The 15,347-nt window shown below is 42.6% G+C and overlaps 1 protein-coding gene across 1 annotated transcript; it reads left to right on the plus strand.

The window, feature by feature from the left end:
• Nucleotides 1–1,912: 1,912 nt before the first annotated feature.
• Nucleotides 1,913–14,558, plus strand: LOC148773202 (odorant-binding protein-like). Its single transcript, XM_088834005.1, has 6 exons — nucleotides 1,913–1,990; nucleotides 2,463–2,602; nucleotides 8,191–8,258; nucleotides 12,549–12,659; nucleotides 14,224–14,325; nucleotides 14,539–14,558. The coding sequence occupies exons 1-6, from the start codon at nucleotides 1,913–1,915 to the stop codon at nucleotides 14,556–14,558; spliced, it is 519 nt and encodes a 172-aa protein (XP_088690131.1).
• The last annotated feature ends 789 nt before the right edge of the window (nucleotides 14,559–15,347 follow it).

Raw genomic sequence — 15,347 nt, forward strand, 5'->3', positions numbered from 1 at the left:
CCCCCTTTTTGAGCCCCCTCCCCTCACCGCATCTCACCCCTCTAGGTCACCACAGAGCGCCTCTCTGGGCTCCCTGTTTCACCAAATTCTCATCAGCTACATATCGTTTGCAGGGAAGAAACAGAGAGGCAGATATAGAGAACAGAGTGTGAGCACAGGGAGGGAAGAAGAGTGCTGAGACCAGTGAAAACCAACACGATTACTGCAACTGTCGCAAGAATCTCTGAGAAGAACTGTGTCTAATCTCCCCTTGATTGGCAGTTAGAAAGACTTCTTAAGATGGGATGGGCCTAGGATACATTCCCAGGGGACACACGTTGGTAAGAGTCCAAAAGGAAACCCTGGGAATGCTGGCGGTACAAAATAAAGATGGAAGGGTGATGATGGGTTGATAAGGGGTGTTAGCTGGGATCACAGGACCACTCAAATTTATCCGAGTCAGGGACTTCTCTGGTGGCCCAGTGGTTAGGATCCTGTCCTTCCCCTGCACAGAGTATAGGGTTCATAAGGGTTTCATCCCTGTGGGAGAACTAAGAACCTGCATGCTGCATGGGGTAGCCTAGATAAAGAAACAGACAAAAAGAAAAAGAAAATGAATATCTGGGTCAAAAACCAAAGAGAGGAAACGGTTTCAGGATATTCAGAGATATGAAACCTTCAATCACGCAGACTTTCCAGCTGAAAATATGACACGGTAATATACAGAGGAATGCATGAACAATGGAGATAACATGACTTTGCATCTGAAAGAAAAGAGAGTAAAAGGAAAAAATATAGATACTATTTTCGGTCCATGTGAACATGAAGGGAAGTGATCCTCTGAGGATGTGAGCTGAGGACACCCTTGAGACGACAAACTCTCCTCAAAGGTCTGAATTCAATCGAAGTGAATGAATCTGATCTCCAATCAGTCCCAGGAGCAGACAGCACTGGGTCAGTTCTCACTTCGTTGACTCAGGAAATCTGAATCTCATGTCTTCTTTTCTGTACTCAGAAAAAAATAAATCTTTCAAATTATTTATTTGACAAAAAAACAGTGAATAAAGATGAAAATAAGTAAATTTTGATTTAAAAGAAAGATGAACAAAATGACTCACTGTTTCTGGGATCTTGAGTTAGGAAATTTGTTTTTTCCATTAAAAATTCTTAAACTTTCAAGAACTGTTGTCCAGCCTTTTTTGCTCACTGGGAGAAACAACTGAGTTAGTGAGTAAATATTATATTAAGGATTAAATGGGTAAAACGGAGTCTGGACAGAAATCACTGAAAATAAACTACTGATATGCCTTCTTCAGATGACTTTAATCAGTGCATTACCAGATCGACTTCTTACTACCTAGGAGGAAAAAAGCCCACATTGGGGCAGGAGAAGTTGACAAATACTCTGTGCTGATCTGCTCCCCACCTCAGAATAATAGGATTTTTTCCAAGGGTCTCTTTGGAAATAGTGTTTACTTGACCAAACCACACAGTCAATCTTTACTTTTAGAAAATAAATCTTACACCATCTCCTCCATATTAAAAGAACCATGCAGAAGTGAGGGATATGTACCTTGGACAGCTCATCTCATTTTGGATCTCTTGATAAGCAGGAAAATAAATAATTGTCCTCTTGCAATATTGGACGTACTGCAGTTTCTCACTTTAAAGGTCAAATGCCCACATCCACATATGCTTCTCTTAAAACAAATATCATTATTAAAATGACAGAATGCCAGAAAAGTATATCTCTGCCAACCAGGATACTGAAGTTGCCGTCTGTTTTAACTATGGTCATAAGAGAAACAACCATTGGTTAACGATGTATCACGCAAACAGATGCAGGCTATAAAAGTGGCAGCACTTTTGCATCCTCTCCAACCACTGGGACACCCTCAGCTTCTAGAGCAGAAGGGCCACGAGACTCAACAAGATGAAGGCTCTGATGTTCAGTCTTGTCCTTGGACTGCTTGTTGCCAGTCAAGGTGAAGCTCAGACAGACGCCTCACAGGTACCAGGGCATTTGAACGGTGGTCCAAGCTTGGGAGGAGTTCTTAGCGTGTATCCATGTGAGTGTCCTTTTCGAGGTTTGGTCATGTGGACTGCTAAGTCTCGCCATCTCCCTGCAACTGAAAGTTGCTCCATTCACTGGCTCTATGCCTGCTGTTTGTGATGTCTGTATCATCTCTACCATCCATTCATCGGCTCTCATGTATGTTCACTACTCTTGTAAAACCGAAGCATGATCTCTCAGCTGTTGGATTGGGTCTCTTGCATTTGACAACATACCTCAAGCTATCTCAGTAATACCTCAATTATTTCCTTTATCTGACATGAGTTTTCACGTGATTTTATACCTAGGGCTGTGTTCATAAAGATAGGTGACTTCTGCTAAGCGAAAACGCAGGAAATCTCCTGAGGGATGATGTTGAGCAGAATTTACAGAGATGGACTAGGATTTCTGAAGGGAATTTTGCTTTTAGTTTACAGGAAGATGGTTAACCCAATACACATCAGCCAGTAACAAAGAGAAGATCACCGAGGGGGGGCCATTCCACGCTTTCATGCGTTACATTGAGCTTGATGAAGAAAATGGAACAATACTGATGCACTTTTATGTCAAGTAAGTAAAAGTCACCCAAAAGGAAAACACCTCTAATCTCTGGCCTGAGGGAGGGTGTCTCCTCCCCATCTGCAGGCAGCTCTCTGGGTGATGTTGAGAGGAAGACGCCCTGAGCTGTGGGGCTGAGCTGGGATACTGAGCGAGGGGGAGGGCATTTCACTGTGAGCACCAGGGATTGTTCCGGAAAGTCTGTGGATTGGGGGAACCAGAAGCTTCACTGTCATCAACTCATTACAGTAAAGAGGGACACAGCCGAGGGAAGAGGCTCATGTCCTGGAACCCACAGTCCCCACCAGGCGCTTGACCCTTCCTGCAGATTTTGTAAGAGACGGTTCCCACTGAGCCCAGAAGTGAGAGCAGGGGGAGAGCACACAGTGAGCTCTGCCCTCGGGGCTTCCTCACGGGAGGTTTCAACATTACTGAGTTTCCCAAAGTCGTCAGAGCCCCTAGTGACTTTCCCAAGTCCTTTCCCTGGCGCTTCCATTGCACATGACAGCAGTTCGATCACTGTGTTGGGAAGATCCCCTGGAGAAGGAAATGGTGACCCACTTCAGTATTCTTGCCTGGAGAGTCCCATGAACAGAGATGCCTGCTGGGCGATAGTCCAAGGGTTCTCAATAGGTCAGACAGGACTGAGCAACCAAGCACACACACACACAGATCCAAGTACCATTCATGGAATGTCCACTAGACTGCAGATGGTTTCCTAGGAACATGCAAAGTATGGCAGAAATCAACACGTTTGTTCAGCAATTATCTCCCACCCCACCCCACCCGAAAAAAACCAGAACATGTAAACTCAGTTATATATTGTGAGGAATAAAAGTATTAAGAGCAAAAACAACTAAATATTTTATGCTTGGAGATATTGCTTTATAAATATATATCACCGATTATGTATAATACATAACCATATGTTTCATAACATCAGTTCATTCCCTCAGTCATGTCTCTCTCTTTGCGACCCCATGAAATGCAGCAAGCCAGGCCTCCCTGTCCGTCAACAACTCCCAGACTTCACTCAAACTCATGTCCATTGAGACGGTAATGCCATCCAACCATCTCATCCTCTGTCGTCCCATTCACCTCTTGCCCTCAATCTTTCCCAGCATCAGGGTTTTTTCCAAGGAGTCAGTCCTTTACATCAGGTGGCCAGAGTATTGGACTTTCAGCTTAGCATCAGCCTTTCCAATGAATATTCAGGACTGATTTCTTTAGGATGAACTAGTTGGATCTCCTTGCATTTCAAGGGACTCTCAAGAATCTTCTCCAATACCACAGTTCAAAAGCATCTATTTTTTTTGTGCTCAGCTTTTTTTTACAGTCCAAGCCTCACATCCATACATGACAACTGGAAAAACCATAGCCTTGACTAGATAGACCTTTGTTGGTAAAGTAATGTCTCTGCTTTTTAATTTGCCGTCTTGATTGGTCATAACTTTCTTCCAAGGAGTAAGTGTCTTTTAATTTCATGTCTGCAATCAGCATCTGCAGTGATTTTGGAGCCCCAAAAAATAAAGTCTGACACTGTTTCCACTGCTTCCCCATCTATTTCCCATGAAGTGATGGTACCGGATGCCAGGATCTTAGTTTTCGGAATGTGGAGTTTCAAGCCAACTTTTCCACTCTCCTCTTTCACTTTCATCACGAGGCTCTCTAGTTCTTGTTTATTTTTGCCATTAGGGTGGTGTCAACTGCACCTCTGTGGTTATTAATATTTTTCCTGGCAATCTTGATTCCAGCTTACACTTCTGCCAGCCCAGTGTTTCTCATGATGTACTCTGCATATAAGTTAAATAATCAGGGTTATATATACAGCCTTGACAAACTGATTTTCCTATTTGGAACCAGTCTGTTGTTCCATGTACAGTTCTAATTGTTGCTTCCTGACCAGCATATACGTTTCTCAAGAGGGAGGTCAGGTGGTCTGGTATTTCCATCTCTTTAAGAATTTTCCACAGCTTATTGTGATTCACACAGTCAAAGGCTTTGGCATAGTCAGTAAACTCGAAATAGATGGTTTTATGGAACTCTTTTGCTCTTTTGATGATTCAACAGATGTTGTCAATTTGATCTCTCGTTCCTCTGCCTTTTCTAAAACCTTCTGGAACATCTGGAAGTTCACGGTTCATGACTTGTTGAAGTCTGTCTTGGAGAATTTTGAGCATTACTTTGCTAGTGTGTGAGATGAGTTCAATTGTTTGGTAGTTTGAGCATTCCTTGCTATTCCCTTCCTTTGGCATTGGGATGAAAGCTGGCATTTTCCTGTCCTGTGGCCACTGCTGAGTTGTCCATATGTATTGCCATATTGAGTGCAGCACTTTCATAGCATCATCGTTTAGTATTTGAGATAGCTCAACTGGAATTGCATCACTTCCACTAGCTTTGTTCACATTGATGCTTACGTGGGCCATCTTCACTTCACATTCCTGGATGTCTGGCTCCTGGTCAGTGATCACACCATCATGATATCTGGGCCGAAAATGTCTTTTTTGTATAGTTTTCTGTGTATTGTTGCCACCTATTCTTAATATCTTCTGCTTCTGTTCGGTCCATTTCTGTCTTTATTGTGCCCATCTTTGCATGGGATGTTCCCTTAGTATCTCTACTTTTCTTGAAGAGATCACTAGTCTTTCGCATTATATGATTTTTCTCTATTTCTTTGCACTGACCACTGAGGAAGGCTTTCTTATCTCTCCCTGCTATTCTTTGGAACTCTGCATGCAAATGGGTATATCTGTCTTTTTCTCCTTTGATTTTTGCTTCTCTTCTTTTCACAGCTATTTGTAAGGCCCTTCAGACAGCCATTTTGCTTTTATTCATTTCTTTACCTTGGGGATGATCTTGCTCCCTGTCTCCCATGCAATGTCACGAACCTCCGTCCATACTTCATCAGGGACTCTGTGTATCAGATCTAGTCCCTGAAATCTATTTCTCACTTCCACTGTTTAATCATAAGACATTTGATTTAGGTCATATCTGAATGGTCTAATGGTTTTCCCTACTTTCTTCAATTTAAGTCAGAATTTGGGAATATGGAGTTCATGATCTGAGCCACAGTCAGCTCCTGGTCTTCTTTTGCCGGACTGTATACAGCTTCTCCATCTTTGGCTGAAAGAACATAATCTATCTGATCTCAGTGTTGGCCATCTGGTGATGTCCATATGTAGAGTCTTCTCTTGTGCTGTTGGAAGAGGCTGTTTGCTATAACCAGTTCGTTCTCTTCTCAAAGCTTATTAGCATTTGCCCTGCTTCATTCTGTACTCCAAGGTCAAATGTGCTTGTTACTCCAGGTGTTTCTTGACTTCCAACTTTTCCATTCCAGTCCCCTATAATGAAAAGGACTTCTTTTTAGAATTCTAGTTCTAAAACGTCTTATAGGTCCTCATAGAGCCATTCTATTTCAGCTTCTTCAATGTTACTGGTTGAGGCATAGAGTTGGATTACCGTACTGTTGATTGGCTTGCCTTGGAAATGAACAGAGATCATTCTGTCGTTTTTGAGATTGCATCAAAGTTCTGAATTCCAGACTCTTTTTTTGACCATGACGGCTACTCCATCTCTTCTAAGGGATTCCTGCCCACAGTGGTAGGTTTACTGTTCATCTGAGTTAATATTCACCAATTCCAGTCCATTTTAGTTCACTGATTCCTAGAGTGTCCATGTTCACTCTTGCCATCTCGTTTGACCACTTGCAATTTGTCTTGATTCATGCAACTAACAGTCTAGGTTCCTATGTAATATTGCTCTTTACAGCATCGAACCTTACTTCTATCACCAGTAACATCCCCAAATGGGCGTTGTTTTTGCCGTCCCTTCATTCTTTCTAGACTTCTTTCTCTACCTATCTCCAGTAGCATACTGTGCACCTGCCGACCTAGGGAGTTCACCTTCCAGTGTCCTATTTTTTGCATTTTCATACTGTCCTTTTCTTTACTCATCATTAAATGTCTACGCCTAGAGCCAGAGGTAAGAACAGATCAGCATATTGCAAACGTTTTGGCTCTTCACGTGAGAAAATTATGCAGTCTGAATCATCTTCCCCACCTTCCTCTCACAGCACAAAATTTAAAACAGTTATCAGTGTCTGCATATGCAACAATCACGTTTTCCAAGCCAAATGAAAGGAGTTTCTCTGCTCAGATAAAATGTTGTGCATTTGCAGTTATGTTGGATAATTGCTGTGTTCCCACTTTGTGGTTGTTTTTCAGTGAGTTCATTGCATTTCAATTCTCTAATGACTAAGAGGGCTTCCCTGATAGCTGAGGTGGTAAAGAATCTGCCTGCAGTGCAGGAGACCCTGGTTCAATTCCTGGGTCAGGAAGATGCACTGGAAAAAGGATAGGCTACAACTCCCGTATTCTGGCCTGGAGAATTCCATGGAATCTATAGTCCATGGGGTCGCAAATAGGTAACATGACTGAGTGACTTGCACTTTCACTTTCAATGAATAAGAACACTCACCACACTTCACTGTGGGCATTCTTTTCCAAGGTGTCTGTTCAAAAATTAATCCAGTCCCTGTAGAGTTATTTCCCTTTTAGTATTTGTTTCATGAAAATTCTTTAAATGGGCCAAATACACCTTTTTCACATACATGTAGAGAGGACATATGTGAAGCCACGTACTCCTGTTATAGAGGTGACAATATATACTTATCATATAGTGTATCCATAAATTTCTTCATGATATCATACAAACACATCGTGTGTACTAAAGTGTTTGCTTGTTAAGTGTCCGTGTGAGTGTGAAATATGTCTGTATACAGAAAAGTGTCTTTCAAGTTTAATCCTCATAAGGTATTGTGATGGAGGAAGAGTGTGTGTTTGGAGAAAATTAAACTTTTTTTAAATTGTGTGATTTGGGGCTCTCATATTGTCTAATGAGGGCTTCCCTGGGGGCTCGTATATTGTGTAAGAAAGCCTGGTGGATTTCATCTTGTCTAATAAGGCCTGGTGACTCTCATATTGTCTAATAAGGGCTTTCCCTGGTGTCTCAGAGGGTAAAGAATCTCCTGTAATGCAGGAGACCCGGATTCGATCTCTGGGTAAGGAAATTCCCATGCAGAAGGAAATGGCAACCCACTCCAGTCTTCTTGCCTGGAATTTCCTACAGACAGAGAAGGAGACTGGTGGGCTACAATCCATGCGTCCGCAGAGAGCCAGACACAACTGAGTAACAAACTCTTTCCCTGTCATTCTCTAATGAATCACTGCCAGGGTTGTGACCATGCTCAAGGTTTGTCTTGATGGCTATGCCTCTCTGTTTTCAGAAACCATATAAAGGAAAAGTTCATTCTTTTACTTTCTTCCTGAAATTCTAGATTTCGCCATGGTTATTGCTTTACACACGACCTGCTTTGTGTCTGTGGTTATCTTTGGAACTACTAGTCAGATTTAGCGGGTAGACAAATCATCCTTGCCGCTTGATATATGCTGGATCTCAGACAACATATTTTGTCTCTTTTGAAGGTCAAATTGTTCACCAGCACTGAGGTGATACCTGACACATATTCTTGGGTGACATACAGAAAGAATCCAAATTTTTATTATGTTAATCAACCAACATGAATATATTTTGTTTTTAAGGAAGAACGGAGAATGCATAGAAAAATACGTCTCAGGCACAAAGGAAGGAAACGTTTATGCTATTGACTGTAAGTATGGAAGTTTCACTGGAAAGACGACGTTCAGGTAGAAATCTTGGTCTCAGCTTTCTTCAGTAACCCCATACACCTGAATTCTACTCCCACTAAAAATCAGAGGTCAGGGACTGGAAAGCCTTCCCTCAACGGAGTGTTACTCAGGGAGAGAAGATCGAGACATCCTAGACTGAGAAGTTAAGTGGGTCTTAGGAAGCATTATAAAACAATGCTAGTGGAGGTGACAGAATTCAAGCTGTGCTCTTTAAAATCCTAAAAAGTGATGCTGTTAAAGGGCTGCAAGCAATGTGTCAGGAACTTTGGAAACCTTGGCAGTGGCCACAGAACTGGAAAAGGTCAGTTTCCATTTCAATCTTCAAGAAGGACCATGACAAACAATGTTCAAACTACCGCACGGCTATGCTCACTTCACATGCGAGCAAGGTTCAGTTCAGTTCAGTTCAGTCCCTCAGTCGTGTCCGACCCTTTGCGACCCCATGAATCACAGTACGCCAGGCCTCCCTGTCCATCACCAACTCCCAGAGTTCACTCAAACTCATGTGCATCGAGTCGGTGATGCCATTCAGCCATCTCATTCTCTGTCGTCCCCTTCTCCTCCCTCCCCCAATCCTTCCCCTCCCTCCCCCAATCCTTCCCAGTATCAGAGGCTTTTCCAGTGAGTGCTCAAGATCCTTCAAGTCAAGATTCAACGGTACATGATCAGACAACTTCCAGAAATATAGGCTTTATTTGGAAAAGGCAGATGAACCCAATCAAATTGTCAACATTCACTGGATCATGGAGAAAGCAAGGCAGTTCCAGAAAAGAAAAAAAAAAAAAAACATTTTTTTTCCTGCTTCATTGACTATGGTAAAACTTTTCACTTTGTGGATCACAACAAACTGTGGAAAATTCTTCAAGATATGGTAATCCTGGATTGCCTTACCAGGCTTCAGAGAAACCTGTATGTGGATCAGTCAGCAATAGTGAGAACTGGACAGGCAACAACAGATTGGTTCAAGATTTGGAAAAGAATACAAGATAGTATATATGGTCATGCGACTTCTATAACATATATACAGAGTACATCATGCTGAGTGTCAGGCTGGATGAATGACCAGCTGGTATCAAGACTGCTGGAAGAAATAGCAACAGCATCAGATATGCAGATGATACAACTTTATGGAAGAGATTGAAGAGGAACTAAGGAGTCTCATGATAACGGGGCAAGAGGAGACTGAAAAAGCTGGTCTCAAACTCAACATTCAAAACCAGGAAGGTCATGGCCTCCGGTCCCCTCACTTTTTGGCAAATAGAAAGTGCAAGAGTGGACGCAGTGACAGATTTTCTATACTTGGACTCGAAAATCTCTGTGGATTGTGACTTCAGCCACGTAATTAAAGATAACTGATATTTGGAAAGAAGGCTATGACAACCCAAGAGAGCTTATTAAAATGCAGATACATCACTTTGCCAACAAAGGTCCGTTTAGTCAACAGTATGTTTATTTTTTTTCCCACATTTATGTATGGATTTGAGCGTTGGACCATAAAGAAGGCTGCACACCAAAGAACTGACGCTTTTGAATGGTGGTGCTGGGGAAGACTCTTGAGAATGACTTGGACTGCAAGGAGATCAAACTAGTCCATTCTAAAGGAAACCAGTCCTGAATATTCATTGGAAGGACCGACGCTGAAGCTGACGTCCCAGTACGTTGGCCACCTGATGGAAAGAACTGACTCGTTGGAAAAGACCCTTATGCTGGGAAAATTTGAAGGCGGGAGGACAAGGGGATGACAGAGGATTAGATGGTTGGATGGCAGTATCGACTCAAAGTACATGAATTTGAGCAAATTCTGGAAGATCATGGAGGACAGGGAACTTGGTGCAGTACAGTTCATGGGGTCATGGAGAGTCAGACATGACATAGCGATTTAATATCAACAAAAACAACGTGACTAACCATGAGTGTATAATTTCTATTTTGTAGGAATCTCACAGATAATTTGCAACTGATTTATGAACTGAGATCACGGGGTCTATATTGAGATGGCACATTATTGCCATTCACTTTTATTTAATTATTTTTAATTTTAATTGGAGGCTAATTACATTATTGTATTGGTTTTGCCGTACATTGACATGAATCTGCTCCGGGTGTACATGTGTTCCCCATCTTGAACCCCCCTCCCACCTCCCTCCCCATCCCATCCCTCTGGTTCATCCCAGTTCACCAGCCCCGAGCATCACTTTTTAAAAACAATCTTATAATATCTGAGTCCATTCAAAGTTAGATGGAGGAACTTGAACTCAAGGAAATCATCGAGAGTTCAACCATAAAGGCAGCTTCTATACAATGCAATGAGCATGGTGGCTAAGCTTTGTATCTCTGAGCTCTTTATAATGATCCTAAATAGCATTATTATTTTCACACAGCCTAAATGAATCATGTTTGATTATAATTTAAACACATCAATATGTGATCACTACCCTTTCCTAAACGAAGAAGTCACACAGTACATATGCGATAGACACAAATTAGTAAAATTCATGCCTGAAATATTTCCACATACTTTGATGCATAGCTTCTGATATTTGAGGTTTTCAAAATTGTGCTTTCATTTCTCATATTCCCACTATACGGTTTCTTTTGGCCAAATCATGAACGCTTCCACTGTCTTTACTCTTCTCCATTTTTGCCATCCATTTAGGCTTGAATTTTACACAGTGACCTAAGAAGGAAGACAACAGAAGTGCAAGACTTCTTGGAAGGTCTCTAGGGGGCCAGCCAGTGCAGCCTTCAGTTTTGTTTAGAAACGGTGAAGTGAAGCTACCTCAGGCCCAGTTACCAGCAGTGGCCTTGATGGTGACCTGATGCCCTGAAGATAGCTTTGCTCTCACTTCCCTATCACCTTCATTAACATCACAGTCAATTCAATGATGTTGCTATGTCCACCTTGGTAAATCCATGGTGAACCACAAGTGGTCACTGATATTCTGAGGACATTCATAGTCTGAATTAAGCTGTCCCAACGTGAGCAAGGCTGGTGGACTCAGCATGGCCTTGGGAAAATTGCATATTCTTGTCAGGGCTATGAGAGTCTGAAGCTGCTTTGGATGCCTTCTTTTTTTTTTTTTTTTTTTTAGCACACTGATAATTTTCAGTGGCTCAGACACTGAGCAGTGGTGTTTGCAGGCTTCGGGAATACAGATGTGCATTTTTACATTCCATGTTGCTGAGTGATTGCAGGAAGGTGAGATGGAGGCCAGGAGAGAGAGAATGGACATAGAGGGTGTGGCGGTGACACACAGTCGGTCAGAGCTGCTTCTTGTCCAGACACGCGGGCAGGGCAGAGCGGAGGGGCAGCGCTCCAGGTGGGGAAGGAGCTCACCACTAGGAGGTCACTGCCTACCTGTCCCAGCAGGTAAGCTGTCTTCACACCAACAGACACGGCAGGGGGCTGTGTCATACCCCAGTGTGAGGGGCTCAGGAAACACAATACTTAAAGTGCTCAAAAGGTGGCCTGCCTGATGTAGCCACTCAGGAACAGAAGGTGATGAACACAAGGTAGGCTGACATTGGCCAATAGAAACCAATTCCATGGCTGGGGTCACAGCAATACAAATAATTTTTGAACCTGGATTTGATCATATGTGTATGCTGCATAAAACACTCTCGGGGACTTCCCTGGTGGTCCCGCGGATAAGAATCTGCCAGCCAGGGCAGGAAACATAGGTTCAATCCCTTGTCCAAGAAGATCCCACATGCCGTGGGGGAACTAAGCTCATGAAACACAACTACTGATCCTGCTCTCTAGAACCCCGAACTGTAACTACTGAAGCTCATGCACCCCAGTGCCTATGCTCAGCAACAAGAGAAGCCACTGCAGTGAGAAGTTCGCACACCACAATTAGACTGTACTCCACCGTCACCACAAGTGGACAAAGCCCACGGGCAGCAGGGAAGACTCAGCAAATCAAAAATAATTAATTATAAATGCAGAAAAAGAATCTGTTAGGTTTATCAGTACACACGTTCTATAAAGCATCTTAGGCTTCTCAGAACACACATTCTATAAAGCATCTTAGTAAAAGAGCAAGGAGTGACTGGTTAATTGTAGAAAAAGGTGGGGATGAGGAAAATCATACCTCCTTCTGTTGCCATGGTTAACGGTAGCATTCTGTGCAGCATGAAGTGAGTGGGTCCATACACGATGGACGTTCTTCATACTCACCGTGTGCCACAATAATCTAACTAACAACAAGTTAAGGTGGGGCTGTTTGTATCTTTTCTCTCTCTCACAGACGCAGGTCACAATGAATTTCAACTCCTTAGTGGGGACGAGAACACGCTCTTAGTGTATGTTGTCAACGTGGATGGACATGGCAAGGAGACAGAATTGGTGGGATTATTTGGTAGGTATGATATACTAAAATTCCCATAACCATTGTCATGTAACACATACACTGTCAGGACTTTCACTGAGAATATAAGGAGGTGCTGACAGCATTCCGTATTCAGGACGCAAGGCCTGCGTGTTTATGCTCACCAAATTAAGGATCCTGGAAGGTAATCTACCAAGAAACAGGAGGCCATAGGGTGCAGAATATCACATCATCAGGCATTTCACAATGATTCCTATGTGTTCAAATCTTAAAAAATGAAGTTTTCCTACAATATTTTATTTTACATATGTCAACATATTTCAAGCCATGTCTGTAATGAAGCTGACTTTATTTCATGTTTAAATTTTTATTTATTTTTTACTTGAAGGATAACTTCTCTATAGATTGTACTGTTTTCTGCCAAATACCAACATGAATCAGCCATAGGTTTAAATATGTTTGTGTGAATGTTGCTCAGTCATGACTGACTCTTTGTGACCCCATGGACTATAAAGTCCATAGAATTCATCAGGCCAGAATACTGGAATGGGGAGCCTTTCCCTTTTCCAGGGTAACTTCCCAACCCACAGATCAAGACCAAGGCACCACATTTCAGGAGAATTCTTTACTAGCAGAGTCACAGGGTAGTCAATAGGTATATATATATGTCCCTTCCCTTTTGAAACTGCCTCCCATCTCCCTCCCACCCCTCTAGGTTGATATAGAGCCTGTGTTTGAGTTCCCTGAGACATACAGCAAATTCCCATTGGCTACCTATTTTACATATGGTCATGTCAGTTTGCATGATTCTCTCTCCATACATCTCACCATCTCCTCCCCTCTCCCCATGCACATACGTCTCTTCTCTATGACTGATTTCCCACTGATGCCCTGCAAATAAGTTCATTATCAGTACCATTTTTCTAGATTCCGTACATATGCAGATTCCATATGTATGTGTAAGTATACAATATCAGTTTTCTGATGCACTGTAAGCCTTGGAACAGACATTTGTAAGAAATATCTTGGTCCTGTTCCATGTTTCAAATGCATTGTTCTTATGAACACTGATATCCCCTCAAGTAATTGCACAGGAGCACTAAGAGGTGTGTGTGCCATGCGGACAACAGGTGTCTATTTCAGAAAAGGTTGCTGGGTAGAATGGTAGGTTCATGAAAGAGTCAATCACCCCCCGTTATTACGTGAGATCAGGGGAATATGTCCGTGCAAGGGGAGAAAGGTGGTTCCTACTAAGCTTGGTGTACAAACAGATATGAGAGGCAGGTACATATGCGAGGAAGGTGAGAGAAGCATGTAGGTTCCATATTAGGATGGACTCAACCCCAAATTCATGAAGATCCTTGCAGGTCTCTGTGGCCCAGCTCCTGATGTTGAGGAGTAGGGTGTCCTACTCACCAAATTGGACTGGGGTCAATTCTTAAGACAGAAAGCACACGTTTGTGTCGTGGGAACCATTGAAAGCTCTTAGATTCTACAAGTGAACATCACGTTCCATTTCTTCTTCTGTAGATTCAGAAATTTCCGTGGGTTCCCAGGGGTCGACAATTCTGTTTTTTGCTCGGTGATTTTACAGGCAAAGGAAATAATGTAGACTCGAAATACAAAGAGAAGTTCGACAACACGGTGAGAGAAAAGGGGATTCCAGAAGAAAATGTCCTGAACTTAATCGACATTGGTAAAGGAATTATACTTTTTCCCCTGCCCATACCATTCACCTGGTGTGTATAAACCAGAAAACAAGTCAACTTATTCAAAATGTCTTCTTCCACATTTAGTCTCTTTTAAGATCCTTTATTACAAGAAAGGAAGGAAGGAAGAAAACTTGGAAATGCTGGGGAATATTAGTAATCGGTGGCTCTTTCATTTCTCCCATTTTGTTTTTCCCTAGATAACTGTCCAGAGGAGTGAAGAAAAAGTGACTCTGACACTCTTGTAAGTAAACACAGTCCATTACTAATGCTGCTCCTTCCAGATGAAGCAATAAGGTAACACTGTTATTTCATATGTGTGAAGTGTTTATTCCACCACTTTAAATGTATCACTAAAGAATTTTTTGTTCCATAATGTCCCTGCTCTTGAGCCATATTATTGCAAACACTTTGATTAATTAATACCAAGCAGCTGTGATGAGAGAGTCTTATCCTGCAGAAATCTTGAAGACCAGAGTCATTTGACAGAAGCAGGAATCCCCATGAGTTGGTGGAAATTATTAGTGTTCCCATCAGTCCTGACCTCGTGGTTGTCCCCACACATTCCTCCCCCAAGAGAATCGGTATGAAACAGAGCTCTGCTTCCCTGAAGCAGGGCTTCCCTGATACCTCAGTTGCTAAAGAATCCGCCTGCAATGCAGGAGACCCCGGATCGATTCCTGGGTCTGGAGGATCTGATGGAGAAAGGAAAGGCTACCCACTCCAGTATTCTTGGGCTTCCCTTGTGGCTCAGTGGGGGAGACCTGGGTTGGATCCCTGGGTTGGGAAGCATCCCTGGAGAAGGGAAAGGTTTCTCCAGTATACTAGTGTGGTGAATTCCATGGATTGTCACGGTCCATGGCATTACAAGGTGTTAGAGATGACCGAGCGAGTTCCACTCTCACACTTTTCGCAAGACTAGCGTTTGATCTCATATGATTCCGAGAGATACAGTAGATGCCTTCCCACCACACGGTCTGAAACATGCATTTGCGATATATTCCTACTC

Source organism: Moschus berezovskii, chromosome X, assembly GCF_049115385.1.
Source record: "Moschus berezovskii isolate FMDL1 chromosome X, NW_MosBer_1.0, whole genome shotgun sequence".
NCBI lineage: Eukaryota > Metazoa > Chordata > Mammalia > Artiodactyla > Moschidae > Moschus > Moschus berezovskii.